Raw genomic sequence first — 17,182 nt, forward strand, 5'->3', positions numbered from 1 at the left:
TTACAAAAATTTATTTATATGTTAATTTATAGTTTAATTTATAAAAATGAGCATCAAACAATAAATTTTTATAAAAACTTTACTAAAAATATAATTTTATATATTATATAGGTTAATCGGTAAAAACTAAAACTAAAACATATATTTTTGAAAAAAAAATATATTAAGTAAAGTAATTTATAAATATCAATACATAAATAATAAATTTTTATAAATTTATTTAAAAATTAGTATGTTTTGAATATATGCATTAATTTGTATATAAAAAAATTGATATTTTTTATAAAATAAAAATAAAAAATGCTAAAAAAAGATATAGAGATATGTAAAAAATATAAAAATACAACAATCTATATATATAGATATTTATAGATCTACAACCTATATATATATATATATTTATAGATCTATATATATATATATATAGAGAGAGAGAGAGAGTAGTAAAAGGGAGAGAGAGGAGGCCGTCCCCTCTCCCTCCTCTCCCTCCGCCTCTGAGAGAGAGTAGTAAAAGGGAGAGAAAGGAGGCCGCCACCCCCTCTGTTTGGAAACCAGCAGTTGTCTTGGATGAGAGTTTGTGGTGTTGGCGGATGACAGGCCGCTGGCCGGGCTGGCATGGCCGAAGGGGGGGCTGGTTGCCTGATTCCATGTCTTCTGGCCAAACCAAAAAGATCCATGCCGGTGCCGAGGGGGGGCTGAAGCCCCTGCTAGCCCCCTTGGTTCCGTCCCTGATTGAAATAACAATCAAAATATTTCAATACTTTATTTTTATGACTATGTTACCACATCTAAATGTATTGTTGAAATTAAATTTCTGAATTCAATTTTTTTTAATTTTACTTAAAATTTTATTTATTTTAAAAATATCTTCTTCTGACAAAGGTAACAAGTACCGCCTCACGATGGGGTTGTCAAAAGAGACAGGCAAGTACGGTGGTGTACCCGTTATGATGGCTTAATTGACCCCTAAAGATTTTAACTCGATTAGACGTCATATGGGGTGATTAGAGTTCGACCTAAGAATTCGACCATGGGTGTGCCTATTTATTATTCAAGTAACAATCCATTGCTTTAAGTAGTGATTGTTAATTCTCATTGTGTATATATGGGCCAAAAGTTTTTTTTATTTTTTATTTTTTTAAATTTTGAGATGATAACCAACCAATTAAAACTTATGCTTTATAATAGTTTGGATTTTTTGAATGTATACCCTTGAATATTTTTAAAATTGCATATTTACCCCTGAATAAAACATAATTGCATATATACCCCTGATTAATATGCTAACAACAAATATACAAAATGACCGTTATACCCTTTGCATATATACCCCTAAAAACTTTTTCATTGTAAATTTACAAATACCCCCTTTAAAAATCTAAAATTTAAAATAACTAAAAATTACTTTTAATTTACAAATATGAACTCTAACTCAAAAACTATTATTTGCACTTTCAAATATACCCCAAAATTTTAGTTTTATTGACTTTATTTATCAAACTTAACCAAATAACCTAAACAAATTTTAATTATTACAAAAACTTGGATTATGAATGCACCTTTAAATAACACATTCACATAAACAATATCCACATATCACCTATAACACATTTACAAATGCATCCTTAATTATCATAAAATCAACTTTTTTAGAAAATGAATTTTAGTATATCAATATCTCCACAAAAAGTTTACAAATACATTAACATGTTCACAAAACAATGCTTACAAATACATCAACATAAAGCTTTATATAAGTTTAAATATTTTAATCAAAATATAGAAATTGTGTCATAAGCACGTGATAATTTTTTTTTAAAAATGACTATTTTACTTTTTATCCTTTTCAACTTAAGATGTTCTATCATAGTCCCATAGAAAATATATTAATTATACTGATCTAATAGATCTAACTGGAAAAACTAAGAATCAACTACCGTTAGATCATTACGTATACACTTTTAGCTGCCCTTAGTGAAATTGGACTGTTTAGATCGAGAATAGAATGAACTTGACGGATCTAGGAGAAGGTTATTGTTTGATTGTATACTCTAGACTACTTTCTTTTGATTGATATTCATTTATTTGAGAATGGAATGGATTTAATATTTTAACTCATTATGTTTTTTAATATTATTATAATTTTTTTATGTTATATTTTGGGATCATTAACTGTTTTAATTTCTTTTCATATTTTATGATTGATTAGGGTTCAATCTCAAGTCTATTTGGGTTGAATCTTACATCCGGAATTCACTCATGAGTTAAAATATCTTACCAAATTAACTCATCAAATTATGAACAAATTGACTGACAAAAGTATGATGTTTTACTTCAAAAAATTTTTTTAAAAAATATTTCATCAAATTAGAGCTTCCATCTGTATTAAATAATTGTCAAAAGAGTAACCAACCACTGGAAACAAACTGAACAATGTCTATTTAAAAAAGAAAAACATCCTGCTCGTTCTTCAATCTCAATTTCTTTTCCCACAATAAAAATTCCATCTGAAAAGCAAATGTTAATGTCACAATAAAGATCTTTATTAGAGCGAGAACACACTGTAAACAACCAAGACAACCATAGGCAATAAAACGTAGTACAAAACAAATCAAACTCCTTTTTGTTCTGCTCTGAACAACTACCTTTAGTTTGGTGAAATCAAGGTTCATTATAATGCAATCAACACCTTTAGTTTGTTTAGCAGCAGAATTAACATTTACAAAGAGCGAATCGATACTTATAATACAACAATCATGAAAAGTTCATCCATGTTTCTTCTCAGATGTGCATTATAAAATCTTGAATGCTCCAACTGAGTGCTGTAAAATAACATTTGCCTCCAATCTCTCAAGAGTGATAGATAACTAATGCTATTAACTCAAGTCTGAGTAGCAAGTTAATGAAAGCCAGGTGCTGAGCACTTGTAGAAAACTTGGAATTTTTGCTAGCCCTTGCTCTAATATTAAACAAAGTCTGCAGTAAATGGAACAAATTTTGTATGAGAATTACTTATCAATCTTATCAATGTAAAGGAGAAAATTAATTTTTCATACATTGGCTTTAATCATAAATGTAGTGCTTCCAGACAATGACAAAAGTTACATGTGACGGTGTGGTGGTCAATCTAAACTCATAATGATATGTTACAAAAATAAAAATGAAAGAGGATCATAAATTATACTATGACAGAAGAACTATATTTTTCTTTAAAAAAATGAAGGTAGAAGCCACTAACTCACAATTTTATTAAAACAACTAGCTGAAAGACCAATATGATTAAATGTCAAGCTATGTTAACAAATAAAAAAAAAAAAATTCAAGCCATAACATCATGTCATAAATATAGTCAGAAACATTATTTGTAGTTAACATACTTATAGTATCACTGTCATAGTCATAGAGAAATTTGTTTGTGAAAGGATTCTTCATATCCTGCGTTGCTGAGATCACTAGCTAGTCACAATTAATCTAAAGAGGTTCCAGCATCCAAAGATTGAGCAAAGGTTGATAGAAAAAAAACTGATTGATTGTTTTCCCGATATAACTTTTGATTAGTTAAGTGAAATTGAAGATAATATTATAAATAATTCGAATGAGAAAACAGAGTGACAAGTAAAGGCATGGATCCATATATACATACCGCTTAGATAAATTCAGGAACCATATATTGTCGTTGAGGGATATGCTGAATCATTAGCCATTGTGGAGACTACTCTTGTTGACACCATTCCATTAAGCCTGAGTCACATTTTATGATTTTCAATTCTTTAAGTGAGGAAGGGAGGCCACCCTCCGGTAGTGAATCAAACTTTGGGCATTTGTAAATTCTCAAGTGCTTCAGTGAAGGAAGACGATGCAACCAAGTAGGCAGAGAAGCCAGATCTGGGCAATAATGAATATCTATGGTGTCCAACTTTTGCATCTCCTCCATACACCATGATTTGAATTTGGGGCAGTTAAAAATATACAAATATTCCAAGGAGGAGAGGGCTTGTAAACCCTCCACTGATGAAAGCTCATTACAATCTTTAAGATGTAATACATATAGTGTATGCAGTGTGGCCATCACCTCTGTAGGAAAATTTGTAATCTTTATTTTACTCAAATGCAATCTAGTAAGAGAAGAGAGGCCATAGAGACATTGGGGCAATTGGGAAGATATGGGCCAATGTAATCCATTCACTAGTTCATCACACTCCTCAATTTTGAGGACTTTAAGACGGCGAAAGCAGTTGCGAATTTGTGTTGTTCCCGATGATGGCACGTTCTAGAAAATAATTGTTGATTTCTTCAATACTTGCAGTGCTTGTAGAGATGGAAACACGGGAGCTAAATCCTCTAATATTAGCTCCACCTCTTTTAATTCAATCGATTTAAGGAAGGACAAGCGTCCAAATGCCAGAAGACTTACTGGACTACATTCGAAAAGACCCAATCTCTCCATTTGAGGAACACGAAGCAACAAATCCCGCATAAATGACTTATCTTCACAACATTGTATATGAATAGATTTCAGATTTGGTAGGACCCGACCTTCATGTTGCTGTTGTGCCCCAATTTGGGTAGTGGTTTCAGTCTTTAACCCTTTTATAAAACATAAATAAATTGAAGTAAGCGAGGTCAAGTTTTGGAGGCATCTTGGCACTTGACTTTGGAGCCCACAACTATCTATTAAACAGAGCTTCTCAAGTGTTGAAAGCTTGGGCAAGAGTAACCCATTCACCTCATCACATTTGTCTACAGTGAGCCCCTGGAGACGAGGAAACAAGTTGCTACGCCCTGTTGTTGTTAGAGATCTAGATGATGATGATGACATGCTCTTAAATGATACTGTTGCACTGTACAATTCAAGCTGCTCCAGGGATGGAAACATCTCTGGCACGGAATCATCACACTCAATTGTTATGTTCCCAATGTCTTCTAAATGTAGTACCTTGAGGGAGGCTAACAACCCAAGTGTTGCAGGTAGGCATGCCCAGTTTCTGCATTTAAATAAATATAATTTTTGTAGTTTCTGTAATGCAAGTGTCATGAGCCAGCTGGGCGTTTTGGAACCCATGTACGCTTCAATAAATAATCTTTCTAAATTAGGATGAGGTTGAAGGCCTTCAAGTACTTCTTAGACATCATGCTTGCAATGTTCCACCTTATCAATATTCCAACATAGTTCCAACCCCTTGATATGACGTCTTTCATTCAATCTGGCTTTTGTTGCTTCTTTCTTATTGCGGATAATCTCCAAGGCTACAATTGAAAGCCATCCTCTTAGTTTATTCAAATTCCTCAATTGCATGCACATCAAGCCATTTTTTCTACTACCTGTGTGCAATATTTCAAGATTTATGAGGCTATGTATTTGATTTGGTACGGTTAGTAGATCCCACGGTAATTTTAACACTCTCAACTGATAAAGTCCACACACTGATTCCGATATTGATTTTATGCTTGTTTCCAGCAAATCCAAATATTGCAAATGTTTTAGATGATAAATAACCTCGGGCAATTCTTTCATAGTACCATCAAATATTACTAACACTCGGATTCTTTTGAATACCCCATGGTTGAAAAGGGCCAACATGGCATCAACTCTCCCTAACACAAGTGTGCGCAAGTTATTAACTTCACATGCCAACCCAGGATCAACTGAGCCTTCTACATATACATGACGGGCATTTTTCAAGAGTTTTTCATCTTTCCCATTCTTATAAATACAAATCTCCCCATGAGAAACTAGTTGGGCCAAATCATGCATTAAGTCATGCATTTTGACCTTTGTAGAATCACCCCTGTCAAAGAAACCCTGTCTGATATCAGGGCTTTCATAGAAACCCGTTGAGAAACCCGTTGTAGAATCAGCCTTATCAAAGAAACCCATTGCCAGCAGTTCATGACAATACTCTTCTCCTATATCATACATTGTCTTTGAATTACTTCCGCTTTCATGTATATACCCATTGGCTATCCACATGAAAATCAATTCGTCCATTTCACAGTACTGATCATTAAGATTATGCATCAAGGAACAAAAAACAAAGCATGGCTGAAGATGCGGAGATAGATGATAGTAACTCAATGCAAGTGCAGGCATAATGTCATGTGCATCGATTTGTAATTTCCACAAATCATTTTCCAATACATCATTCCAATGCTTCTCAGTTAGATCACGCCCTAGAAGCTTTCCCACTGTCTTTGCTGCTAATGGTGACCCCATCAGCTTTTTCACTATGCATCTTCCTATATCATGCAGTTTCTGTGAATAATTGTCAGGATTGTTTTCGGCAAAGGCATGATTCAAAAAAAGTGACCAGTACTCTTGATGATCTATATCTTTCAAAATAATTTTATTTCTTTCATCTGTGCTTCTTAACACCATAGGATCCCTACAAGTCACAATGATTTTAATGACATGTGCTTGTGAAGATTGGAGAGGGACAAGGAGCCATTGCCACTCATTAGACCAAATATCATCCAGCACCAATAAAAAATTTTTCCCTGTCAAATGCCTTTGGAGTTCTCTCTCAAGAAAATCCAAATTGGAGGTGATGCAACGTTGAACATTCGGGTTGATGACCTGTAGCATTTCTTTGGTGATTCTGCATCTATCAAAGTGATTTGATACATATATCCACGCTTTCTCATCGAAATGATTTTTGATTTCTCTGTTGTGGAAGACAAATTGAGCCAAAGTAGTTTTGCCGATACCACCCATTCCAACTATTGGAACAACAGAAACATTACTACCATTGTTGACATTTGGCTCTGTGAGAAACTTGATCAACTGTTGTATTTCATCATTTCGACCACATATCTTCCTTTCATTTGTTGATGACGTGGTGACAAGTTCGTTTTGTGTGAAATCATGTTGTTCCCGTGGATTATAAACTTCATTCATTATGAGCTGGTCAAACAAATCTTCCAACTCGCTTTCATCCTTCAACTTTGATTTAATGCTTTTTATTTGTTTTAGAATACTAGTAACCTGTCTCACAATGTCTTCATCTGCACCATAATTAAATTTCTCAAGCTTCAATAAACTAAAAAAACGCCTTAATTATTTTCAATATATATTTCCATCATCCAAAAACAAATTAACTAACAAAGATGATGCACAAAAAAATCAACTCAAAAAGAAAGGAAAGGAAAAGAAAAACACAGACCTGTTGACAAACTTAAGGATTGTGATGATGCTGGAAGGCGACGTTTTTTCTTAGATAAGAAAACAGTTGGCAAGCGAAATGGAAACGAGCGTTTTCCAGTACTGAATTGACTACTAGTACTACTGTCACCTTCTTCTTCTTCTTCAGCCTTGTTGATCTCCTGCACCTTTCTCTCCAGCTCCATGTAGTTCATCTCTGATTCCAAGTCTTGTATGTCATAACCAACATCTTTGAGCTTGTTGTGCAAACTTACAATCCTCTCGTTTTTCTTATGTTTTTGAAACAATTTCATGATTCTACTCTGCATCAACCTGACAGTCAACTTGGCATCTTCCAAGGCTTCCAGTGAATCCTTCAGTTGCTGTTGCTTCTCTGCTTCATCAGGGGAAGATGGTGATGGTGATGATGACAGATAATCCCATAGATAACCGATCAGTTTCTCCAAACTGACTTCACGCAAGGGTGAAAGAAGAGATCCAGCAAGGGCGGACACAGTTGCAGAAGCCATGAGTGATGGAAAGTGTTGTGATTCTTGTGAACAAATTAAGAGAAGAACAGAGAAGAGAAACCTCAAGGGAACAAAAGAGTTTGATAACACTGGGTTCTTGTTTCTTTCCAATCAATTACACCCCCAACAACTCTTGTCTCCTTGACTCTGACTAGTAACACTTGCTTTCCTTTCTATCACGTGAAAAAAAGAGAAAAAGAAAGAAAAAGGAATTGGTGGCTGTGATTGAATCTTGTCCACACAAGTAATTAATAACCTGAGAGGTTTGCTCTATTAACTCTTATTAGTTTGTAATAATAAAAATAAATTATAGTGATGGTGATTAAATGAATCATGTTAGTTATACAATTTAAGAAAATGGATTCACAAGATTGAATACATAATAGATACTTATATACATAAATAATATGATGAAAAATAAATTAGATTAATAAAAATAGTGGAAATTGCCAAAAAGCACCGTAAGTTTTACGATATTGCAAAAAACACCCATTAGTTTTCTGACTCCTCAAAACCCCTTCCTTTCAATTCAAATGATTTTTTTAAAACCCCCAAAACATCTAATAGTGATTGATAGAATTAATTTGGAATTTTTGGGACGAAATTGTCCCTTGCATGGGAAGTTGTGGCAAGTGTGATGAGATTTCGACTATAATGCCCTTGGAGTGCAATGAGTTTCATTTAAAAATGAAGCTTTCATTTAAAAATATGAGAGTATAAGGTTACTGTTTAAAAAATGAGTTTCCTATTTAAAAAATGAGTTTTCTATTTAAAAAAATGAGTTTTTGGTTTAAAAAATGAGTTTTCTGTTTAAGAAATGAGTTTTCTGTATAAGAAATGAGGTTTCTGTTTAAAAAAATGAGGTCTCTGTTTAAGAAATGAGTTTTCTGTTTAAGAAATGAGGTTTTTGTTTAAAAAAATGAGGTCTCTGTTTAAGAAATGAGTTTTTGTGGTGTATTTATCACCCTCCAAAAATCTCTTTATCAGTTAGGTTGGGCCAGGTGAGACAAAGCGTACGGCTCACAATCACGATCACGTTGCATGAAAAAAATGGGATTTCAAGTTCGAGAGAAAAAGGTGCAACCTTTCGATGCCTTCGCTCGACGACGAGGAGCATGCGGTCTTCCCCGAGGTCGACTGACGAAGAAGATGAAAGAGATGAGGGTCGACTGACGGGGAAGGCGATGAAAAGCGAAGACGAAGACGGCGAGATCGAACCCTCATCGTGCCCGCTTCCTCCCTCCGTTCCCTCGCCACCGACTTAGGCACCATGGATCCAAACCCCGAATGATCCCTAACCCTAACCCTATTGCTATCCATGTTGCGGTCTCCGCGATCGAGAATGGTTCCGCTCGAGTTCACTTTCGTCTTATCCGACGTCACCACCGAAGACCTCACCACTCCGACCGCCGAGGAACATCGCCAACCGGATCGCCAACGCCGATAAAAGATTTCTCCTTTAAGACCCCACACGAGCGAGCACAGCCGAGATCGCTCGCCCGGATCTCGGAGCTCGAGACTCAAGCCGTTCGCACGAGATCAGCGACGATGAGATACTCAATGTCCCTACTCAATGAGGGTCTTTGTTTAAAAAAATAAGCTCTCCGTTTAAGAAATGAGTTCTCTGCTTTAAGAAATGAGTTCTCTGTTTATACGCTTGTTTGTCTTTGTTTAACTATCAATGTTTCGCTTTAATATATTGCGTTTCACGTTTAAAAAAAGTGCTTAAATATCGTTGTTTCTATTTAAATATGTACGAGTGCAACCTTTCGATGCCTTCGCTCGACGACGAGGGAGCATCGCGGTCTTCCCCGAGGTCGACGACGAAGAAGATGAAAGAGATGAGGTCGACGACGGGGAAAGACGATGAAGACGAAGACGAAGACGGCGAGATCGAACCCTCATCGGCACGCTTCCTCCCTCCGTTCTCGTCACCGACTTAGGCACCATGGATCCAAACCCCGGAATGATCCCTAACCCTAACCCTATTGCTATCCATGTCTGCGGTCTCCGCGATCGAGAATGGTTCCGCTCAAGTTCACCCGTCTTATCCGACGTCGCCACCGAAGACCTCACCACTCCGACCGCCGAGGAACGTCGCCAACCGGATCGCCAACGCCGATAAAGATTTTCTCCTTTAAGACCCCTACACGCGGGCAGCACTCGATATCGCTCGCCAGATCTGGAGCTCAGCACTCAAGCGTTCGCGCGAGATCAGCGACGATGAGATACTCAATGTCCCTACTCAATGAGGTCTTTGTTTAAAAAATAAGCTCTCTGTTTAAGAAATGAGTTCTCTGTTTAAGAAATGAGTTCTCTGTTTATATGCTTGTTTGTCTTTGTTTAACTATCAATGTTTCTGTTTAATATATTGCGTTTACGTTTAAAAAAGTGCTTAAATATCGTTGTTTCTATTTAAATATGTACGAGTGCAACCTTTCGATGCCTTCGCTCGACGACGAGGAGCATGCGGTCTTCCCCGAGGTCGACGACGAAGAAGATGAAAGAGATGAGGTCGACGACAGGGAAGACGATGAAGACGAAGACGAAGACGGCGAGATCGAACCCTCATCGGCGCCGCTTCCTCCCTCCGTTCCTGTCACCGACTTAGGCACCATGGATCCAAACCCCGGAATGATCCCTAACCCTAACCCTATTGCTATCCATGTTGCGGTCTCCGCAGTCGAGAATGGTTCCGTTCGAGTTCGACTCGTCTTATCCGAGCGTCGCCACCGAAGACCTCACCACTCCGACCGCCGAGGAACGTCGCCAACCGGATCGCCAACGCCGATAAAGATTTCTCCTTTAAGACCCCACACGAGCAAGCCACCTTCGATATCGCTCGCCGGATCCGAGCTCGAGACTCAAGCGTTCAGCGAGATCGCTGACGATGAGATACTCAACGTCCCTACTCAATGAGGGTCTCGTTTAAAAAAATAAGTCTCTGTTTAAGAAATGAGTTCTCCGTTTATATGCTTGTTTGTCTTTGTTTAACTATCGATGTTTCTGTTTAATATATTGCGTTTACGTTTAAAAAAGCGCTTAAATATCGTTGTTTCTATTTAAATATGTACAGTGGCCAAGATTAATTGGTTTTTATATCCGGGGATTAATTTATCACGTAAATATTTATTTTTTTCCGTTTAAATATTAATGTTTTTTTGTTTAAAAAAATGAGTTTTATGTTTAAAAAAATGAGGGTTTCTGTTTAAGAAATGAGGGTTTCGTTTAAAAAAATGAGTTTTTGTTTAAGAAATGAGGTTTCTGTTTAAGAAATGAATTCTCTGTTTAAGAAATGAACTCTCTGTTTAAAAAAATGAGCTCTCTGTTTAAGAAATGAGTACGTGCAAAAAGGAATGCAAAAAGAATGAAAAAAATATATGCAAAAAGGTTTAAGAGGCAATGATGGAATTTCATAATGCAGGGGGTAAAAAGGAAGTGAAAACAATAAAGGAAGGGTTATGCGAGGGTATGCAAAAACTCACGAAAGTCTGTTTGGGAAGTTTTGAAATTATCGAGGGGTAAACAGTAATTTTCCCATAAAAATATGATGTGTTTACTTTATTTAAAAAAAATATATAAATAAAATAATGTGATAATTTTATCAATATTTTATCTTTGTAAATATTTTAGCAAGTTAAAATTGCTCTTGGCATTGAAAAATCATCAATAAACCATACCAAATTAAACAATATTATTAAAGATATTTATCACAAAAAAAACGCCCTGGTTGTTGTTCAAATTTTATTTCTTCCTCAATAATTAATAAATAATAAATCATACCTCTTTCTTGAGAAAGTGAATGAATTAAATCCAAAAATTTTATGCAAAAAATAATACACGTTGATCTTTATATAGACTTGTGTATTGTATTAAAGTTATTTGCCATTTGATATTAAATAATAAATACCAACTTATGCTAATTATAAGAATTAATTCACTTTTAGTTAAATTTAATCAATGAAAGATCAAATTCTCTTCTCCAACTACCCTCATTTCTTTATTATACATATTTATTCATTAAAAAAACTACCATATCATCATCATTATTATTATTATTATTATCTGATAAATTAGATAAATCACTATAAAAATATTAAAACTCTTGATAGTCCACATAGAACTTTTTTATTAATACTATTAGGTTACATCAACATTAGTCATTATTTTTTTTACTATAAATAAAAATGAATAAACCCAATTAATCAATCTTCCTCATTCATGTTTTCTAAAAGAAAATTATGAAGAGATAAAATTGTGCTGATTTTAATATTTGATATATTTAATGTAAATATAATGAGATTATACAAGGTGTAGGCTCAGAGCTCAAGGAGTACAAGAAGATAATCAATTATTAATTTTTTTTTTTTGAATAAATCAATTATTAATTTTATAAATATATATGTATTTTAATTTTTAGTATTTAAAAAATGAGAGAAATAAAAGTGTCGGTCATGTGAGCCCCACTAAATGAAAATGATAAGACGAGATGGATTTTCCCAACCACATTTTCTCAGTGGTTAAGAGGAGCATTTGGACTCTCCCTCAAATTACTCAATTTCCCCTCAATTTCTCACATTTGAATATTCTGTATTTTTATTTAAAAAAAAAAAAATCTTTAAAGCATTTTCTTTCAATGCCACTACTTGTTGTTATTCCCTCATTAATTTGGAGATCCATAGACATAACATAATTAATAATGACATTAATGAGAGTAAATTGAGTTACACCAAAATCGAATAGACTAATATAATTGAGACAACATACCAAACCTAATTAGGTGTATTATAACTACACATCACCTTCTTAAAACATTAATCACATTGTGTAGTTAACTTAAACATAACATCAAAATACTCCTAATTAAAAAAATATATATTTGTATTTTTAAAGAAATACTCTTAATTATTTAATCTACTAATCTAATTCATCAATCTAATCTGATATAAACATAATAAAATCATTATATTTGTTATCATTAAAACAAGTGAAGAAATTATCAAATACACATGCACATATAATTAAAGATACTCACAACTCAAAAAGTAGAGACATAAATACGTATCATGAGATGATTGGTTGAGATGGAATCAAAAAAGAAGATGCGGTGACATTAATTAAAGAAAGATGAATGAAGGAAAATGGTTCATGGGACCCCATCCATGATCCACCACACGGACTAATAAAACCAGCCTGTCCAAGAGCTGTGAAAAACAAAGTTGAGGAGAAGGCTTTCATCCTTCTCCATTAATGTGCAGCCACTTACATCTGCATCCACTGCATGGGCATTCAGGCGGTCCTAGTCGATGCCATCCTTCTGGGAATTTGCTGGAGGACCTCTGAGAAAGTGGTGGGACTGGGGCTGGGGCTGGGCTGGATCCTACCAAGAAAGCCTGCATTTGCCAAAGACATTGAGATGAATGAGGAGGAGTTTGAAGCATTTGCTTTACAAATTGCGATCAGAGTTCCGGGGTCTTTTTCGCTCAGAGATTCTGCAGGTGACTCAAGGGTACACAGTTATGACTCCTTCAGTTATACACAACTTTTATAATATTGCAGAAGAAAAGAAGATGAGTGATTATCTGTATGTGCATAGCCCTGCTACCGCTCCATTTGGCTCCAAGTCTCTGTTTCATATGGCTGTGTATGCTCCAATGAATAACCAATCAACGGAACTTTTCCTAGTGAAGATCCAAGCAGAGTTGCAGATCATGTTGTGTGTGAGGAGGTGAGGAACAATTCAGCCATGTTGATCTCCTGCACCTTTCTCTCCAGCTCCATGTACTTCATCTCTGATTCCAAGTCTTGTATGTCATAACCAACATCTTTGAGTTTGTTGTGCAAATGCACAACCCTCTCGTTTTGTTTATGTTTTGCTTCCAGTGAATCCTTCAGTAGTTGTTTCTCTGCTTCATCAGGGGAAGATGGTGATGGTGATGATGATAGATAATTCCATAAATAACCGATCAGTTTCTCCAAACTGATGTCACGTAAAGGTGAAAGAAGAGATCCTGCAAGGGCAGACAAAAGTTGCAGAAGCCATCATTGATGGAAGGATTGTGAACAGAAGAGAAGAGCAGATATTTTATCATTAAAAAAGTGGCAGTTACTATTTATATTCCAGTTGTTCTATGGATAGAGTAAAACATTCAAAATTTGTCTGATGCTTCCTACATGCCTTGGTACTTTAGTTATTTTTCATAAATCATAGGGGAAAACACCCTAGTTCTGTAGTTAAAGTTCATTTCTTCCAACTCCATACACCTACAGTTAGCAAAAAAACAGAACATACCGCACCAAATGTACTAGTTCAAGGGCGAAGATGAGCTATGGTTCTCAGGACTTCTTTACTTTCTCTCTTCTTTTGGATGGGATATGCAGAGGATCACTTTTACCAATCTGAAAATAAGGATGTAGAAAAGGCTTTAGGAGTTTGATATAAGACTATCCATGTAAAACTTGTGATCACATAAACACTACCACGGAATTCGTATTTTTCACAGCTTGAAGAACAATGGAAAAGATTGAAATAAAATTAACCAATGATGCCAGTGCACATATGCCATTTTAAAGATCATATCTAACTTATCATGACCACAAATATTTGTGCATATGCTCATCACTTGAAATTTTCAATCTGATCTAATAAAGGATTAGCTTCATGCAACACAGATAACTCAAAAGAATAAACCACATCACAACTATCATAAAACACATGAAACCTACACAGAAAAAAATTAATAAATCGACCTGCAAAGCTGAGTGAAAATTCAACAAACTCTAAACATCAATGGGGAAAAATCCAAGATCTGAAATCAAACCTTCAACTTCTACCATTCTTCCAACACAAACAACTTCCTACCATCCTCCAAGCATCATCCCAAACCAAAACCAATAACAATTACACATTCCAATACACAAAGAACAAGATAAGTAGAGTCAGTCAGTGTTTTATTGGTCCCAAGAATATTTACACTGAAAAGAAAAGTATTTGATTCAAGAACAACTCACCAGGAATATTTTTGCCAAATTTCTGCTCCTCCAGAAGCATACGCAAATAGCGCAAAATCAACAGGAAAGCAATCACCAGAGAAATGACAATTTCTAGAACCTTAACAATGTCATTCTTATTCCTGAATGAATCAAAAAATTGTCAATTATTTTACTCTTTTAAAAACCCTGCCACAGAATTCTATAATCAACCAAGGGTACCTGCAATTAAACACGCTTCAATCCAGACCCCACAGCTTACTAACTCAAGGTCCGCTCAAAACCCCTGCGCCAAACGAGAATGAAAAGCATCAGTGAAACAGTAATCACACCTCCAAATCGATATTGAAAGCGAAACCCTAACCCTAGTTCCCCAAGATCGGGACCAAAATGAAGGGAAGGAGGAGGAGGAAGAGAGGAAGCGGAGTACGGTTCCAATGGAGATGCGGCGGCGTTCGACGTCGGAAAAGAAGAAGTCGTGTTGGGGAACGTGGGAGGAGATGCGGCGAACGAGGGAAGGACGGAGTGGGAGTGGGAGTGGGATGGAGTTGAGGAAAAGATGACCGGAGGTGCGGGCGGAGAGGATGTCGAGGAAATGGGACGGGGGTTTTGAAAAATAAAATTATCTGAAATATGAATTATGACAATTGATTATAAAATATTAAATATTTGTGTATTTGTTACATTATTAATAAATTATTAAATTTATATTTTTGGCACTGTATTTAACATAGTACTAGAAAATTGTTATATTTGTATTTTGATATGATATTTGACACGATATTAATATATTAGTATAATTATATATATATATATATATTAAATAAAGTGGATAAACCACAATTTATTGAAAAAGAGGAACAAAGCAGTACAAACTCAAACAACGACAACTAAACAAAGAAAGACTGGGCTAAAACCTCACCAGTAGTAAGGTAAATAGCAAACAACCAGAAATAGAAACAAACAGAGATAAGAAAGTATAATTATATTTTTGGCACAATATTTGGCACAATTTTAATATATTATATTTGTATTTTTGGCACGATATTAATATATTATTATATTTATATTTTCGACACGATATTTAGCACGATATTAATATATTACTATATTTATATTTTTAGCATGGTATTTGGCATAATATTAATATATTATTATTTTGTATTGTTGGCACAGTAGTAATATATTATTATATTTATATTTTGGCACATTATTAATATACTATTATATTTGTATTTTGGCACAACATTTGGCATGGTATTAATATATTATTATATTTGGGTTTTTAGCACATTGTTTGGTATTAATAAATTATTTTTAAAAAAAATGTTTGGCACTGCATTTAGCAATGTTGTGTAAAATTATTGAATTTGTATATTTGGCATGATATTTGGCACAAAATTAAAAAATATTTTTAAAAAATTATATATTTGACACAGTTTGTTAGCTCCGTGTTAAATGTTGTAATAAATTTGTCACGATTTTTTCCCTACCAATTTAAGATTTTTCTGGTAGTATCTCCCTGTTGACTCTAATGGTTGTATCACAGACAAGAAAGGATGCCATGAGGACTTGGAGGATGATTAATGAGAATGGTTACGTCGGTGGGGCTATGGGTAAAACTTTGACAAGTGTTTGGGAAATACGGGAAATCGGAGATGGGAGAAGGGCTTTTGGAGGTTTGGACCAATTTTTTTGGGTTGTTAATTCTGCTGTTTATTTTTAATTTTTTAATTTTAATTTTTTTTTTGATAGAATTGACAAGTTATGTCATAGATATGTACAAATAAAGAGTTAGTACCTCAATTCATTTTTGCTCTCGCTCTACGTGAATTGAGGTTTGAACTTTGAACTCGTCTTTTAAACAAAAAGTTTAATACCCAAATTAGTCATTTTACTTTTCTCTTTCTTCCCTTTTGGTCCCTCTACTCAGATTTGCGCCCCACTAATCTCTCTACTCTTAAAAATGGTTATACTTAGTCCCTTCTACTCTAAAATGGACTAAATTTGGTCATTTTCAATTGTAGAGGGATTAGTGGGGCGTATTTCTGAGTAGAGGGACCAAAAGAGAAGAGAAAAAAAAGTAGAGGGACCAATTCGGGTATTATATCTAAACATTGGCTAGTTTGTTTGTTTGTTTTTTTAGCTGAGAGATCAGAAAAATAGTGCTAAGATAAGTAAACATAAATACAAAAATATGTTCACAACATTAATGGGGCCATTTATGTTTTGGGCCAACTTTTTATATAAATAATAAAGGAAAAGAAAAAATCCCACCAGAGTCTAACAACATTTTCCCAAAATAATATATTTGAAAAAGTTAATTTTTTTTTTTTAAATGCTAATTATGAGGAACCTATGGATATTTGGAAAGTTTAAAAACGATATAATGGTTATGTGAAAATTAGAGAAGAACTAGTGGTGCTTTCTTCTTCTTTTAAGGTTGTGTTGTCAAGAATATTTAAAAATGAACTCTAGATATTATATTTGGCTTATTACTAGATGTTTAATATATTTTTTTGGG

The 17,182-nt window shown here is 34.6% G+C and overlaps 1 protein-coding gene and 1 long non-coding RNA gene across 5 annotated transcripts; both read right to left on the reverse strand.

Moving 5' to 3' along the window:
- Window positions 1-2,597: 2,597 nt before the first annotated feature.
- LOC120252700 (disease resistance protein RGA2-like) lies at window positions 2,598-7,807 on the reverse strand. 2 transcript variants are annotated; one of them, XM_039260821.1, is made up of 3 exons: window positions 7,161-7,807; window positions 3,644-7,002; window positions 2,598-2,976 (listed from the first exon to the last, which is right to left on the reverse strand). In XM_039260821.1, the coding sequence occupies exons 1-2, from the start codon at window positions 7,666-7,668 to the stop codon at window positions 5,123-5,125; spliced, it is 2,388 nt and encodes a 795-aa protein (XP_039116755.1). In that variant the 5' UTR covers window positions 7,669-7,807; the 3' UTR covers window positions 2,598-2,976; window positions 3,644-5,122. The 2 variants fall into 2 exon arrangements, with proteins under 2 accessions (XP_039116755.1, XP_039116763.1); XM_039260829.1 differs by lacking the exon at window positions 2,598-2,976 and having other exon boundaries at window positions 5,136-5,205; window positions 5,330-7,002.
- A 4,940-nt stretch (window positions 7,808-12,747) lies between these two features.
- LOC120256655 lies at window positions 12,748-15,275 on the reverse strand. Of its 3 annotated transcripts, XR_005535374.1 has the most exons (5): window positions 15,023-15,275; window positions 14,881-14,944; window positions 14,680-14,801; window positions 13,961-14,067; window positions 12,748-13,679 (listed from the first exon to the last, which is right to left on the reverse strand). It is a non-coding gene; the product is annotated as an uncharacterized LOC120256655 (long non-coding RNA). The 3 variants fall into 3 exon arrangements; XR_005535373.1 differs by having other exon boundaries at window positions 12,748-14,067; window positions 15,089-15,275; XR_005535372.1 differs by having other exon boundaries at window positions 12,748-14,067.
- Between the last annotated feature and the right edge of the window lie 1,907 nt (window positions 15,276-17,182).

This window comes from Dioscorea cayenensis, chromosome 3 (assembly GCF_009730915.1).
Source record: "Dioscorea cayenensis subsp. rotundata cultivar TDr96_F1 chromosome 3, TDr96_F1_v2_PseudoChromosome.rev07_lg8_w22 25.fasta, whole genome shotgun sequence".
NCBI classification, from domain to species: domain Eukaryota; kingdom Viridiplantae; phylum Streptophyta; class Magnoliopsida; order Dioscoreales; family Dioscoreaceae; genus Dioscorea; species Dioscorea cayenensis.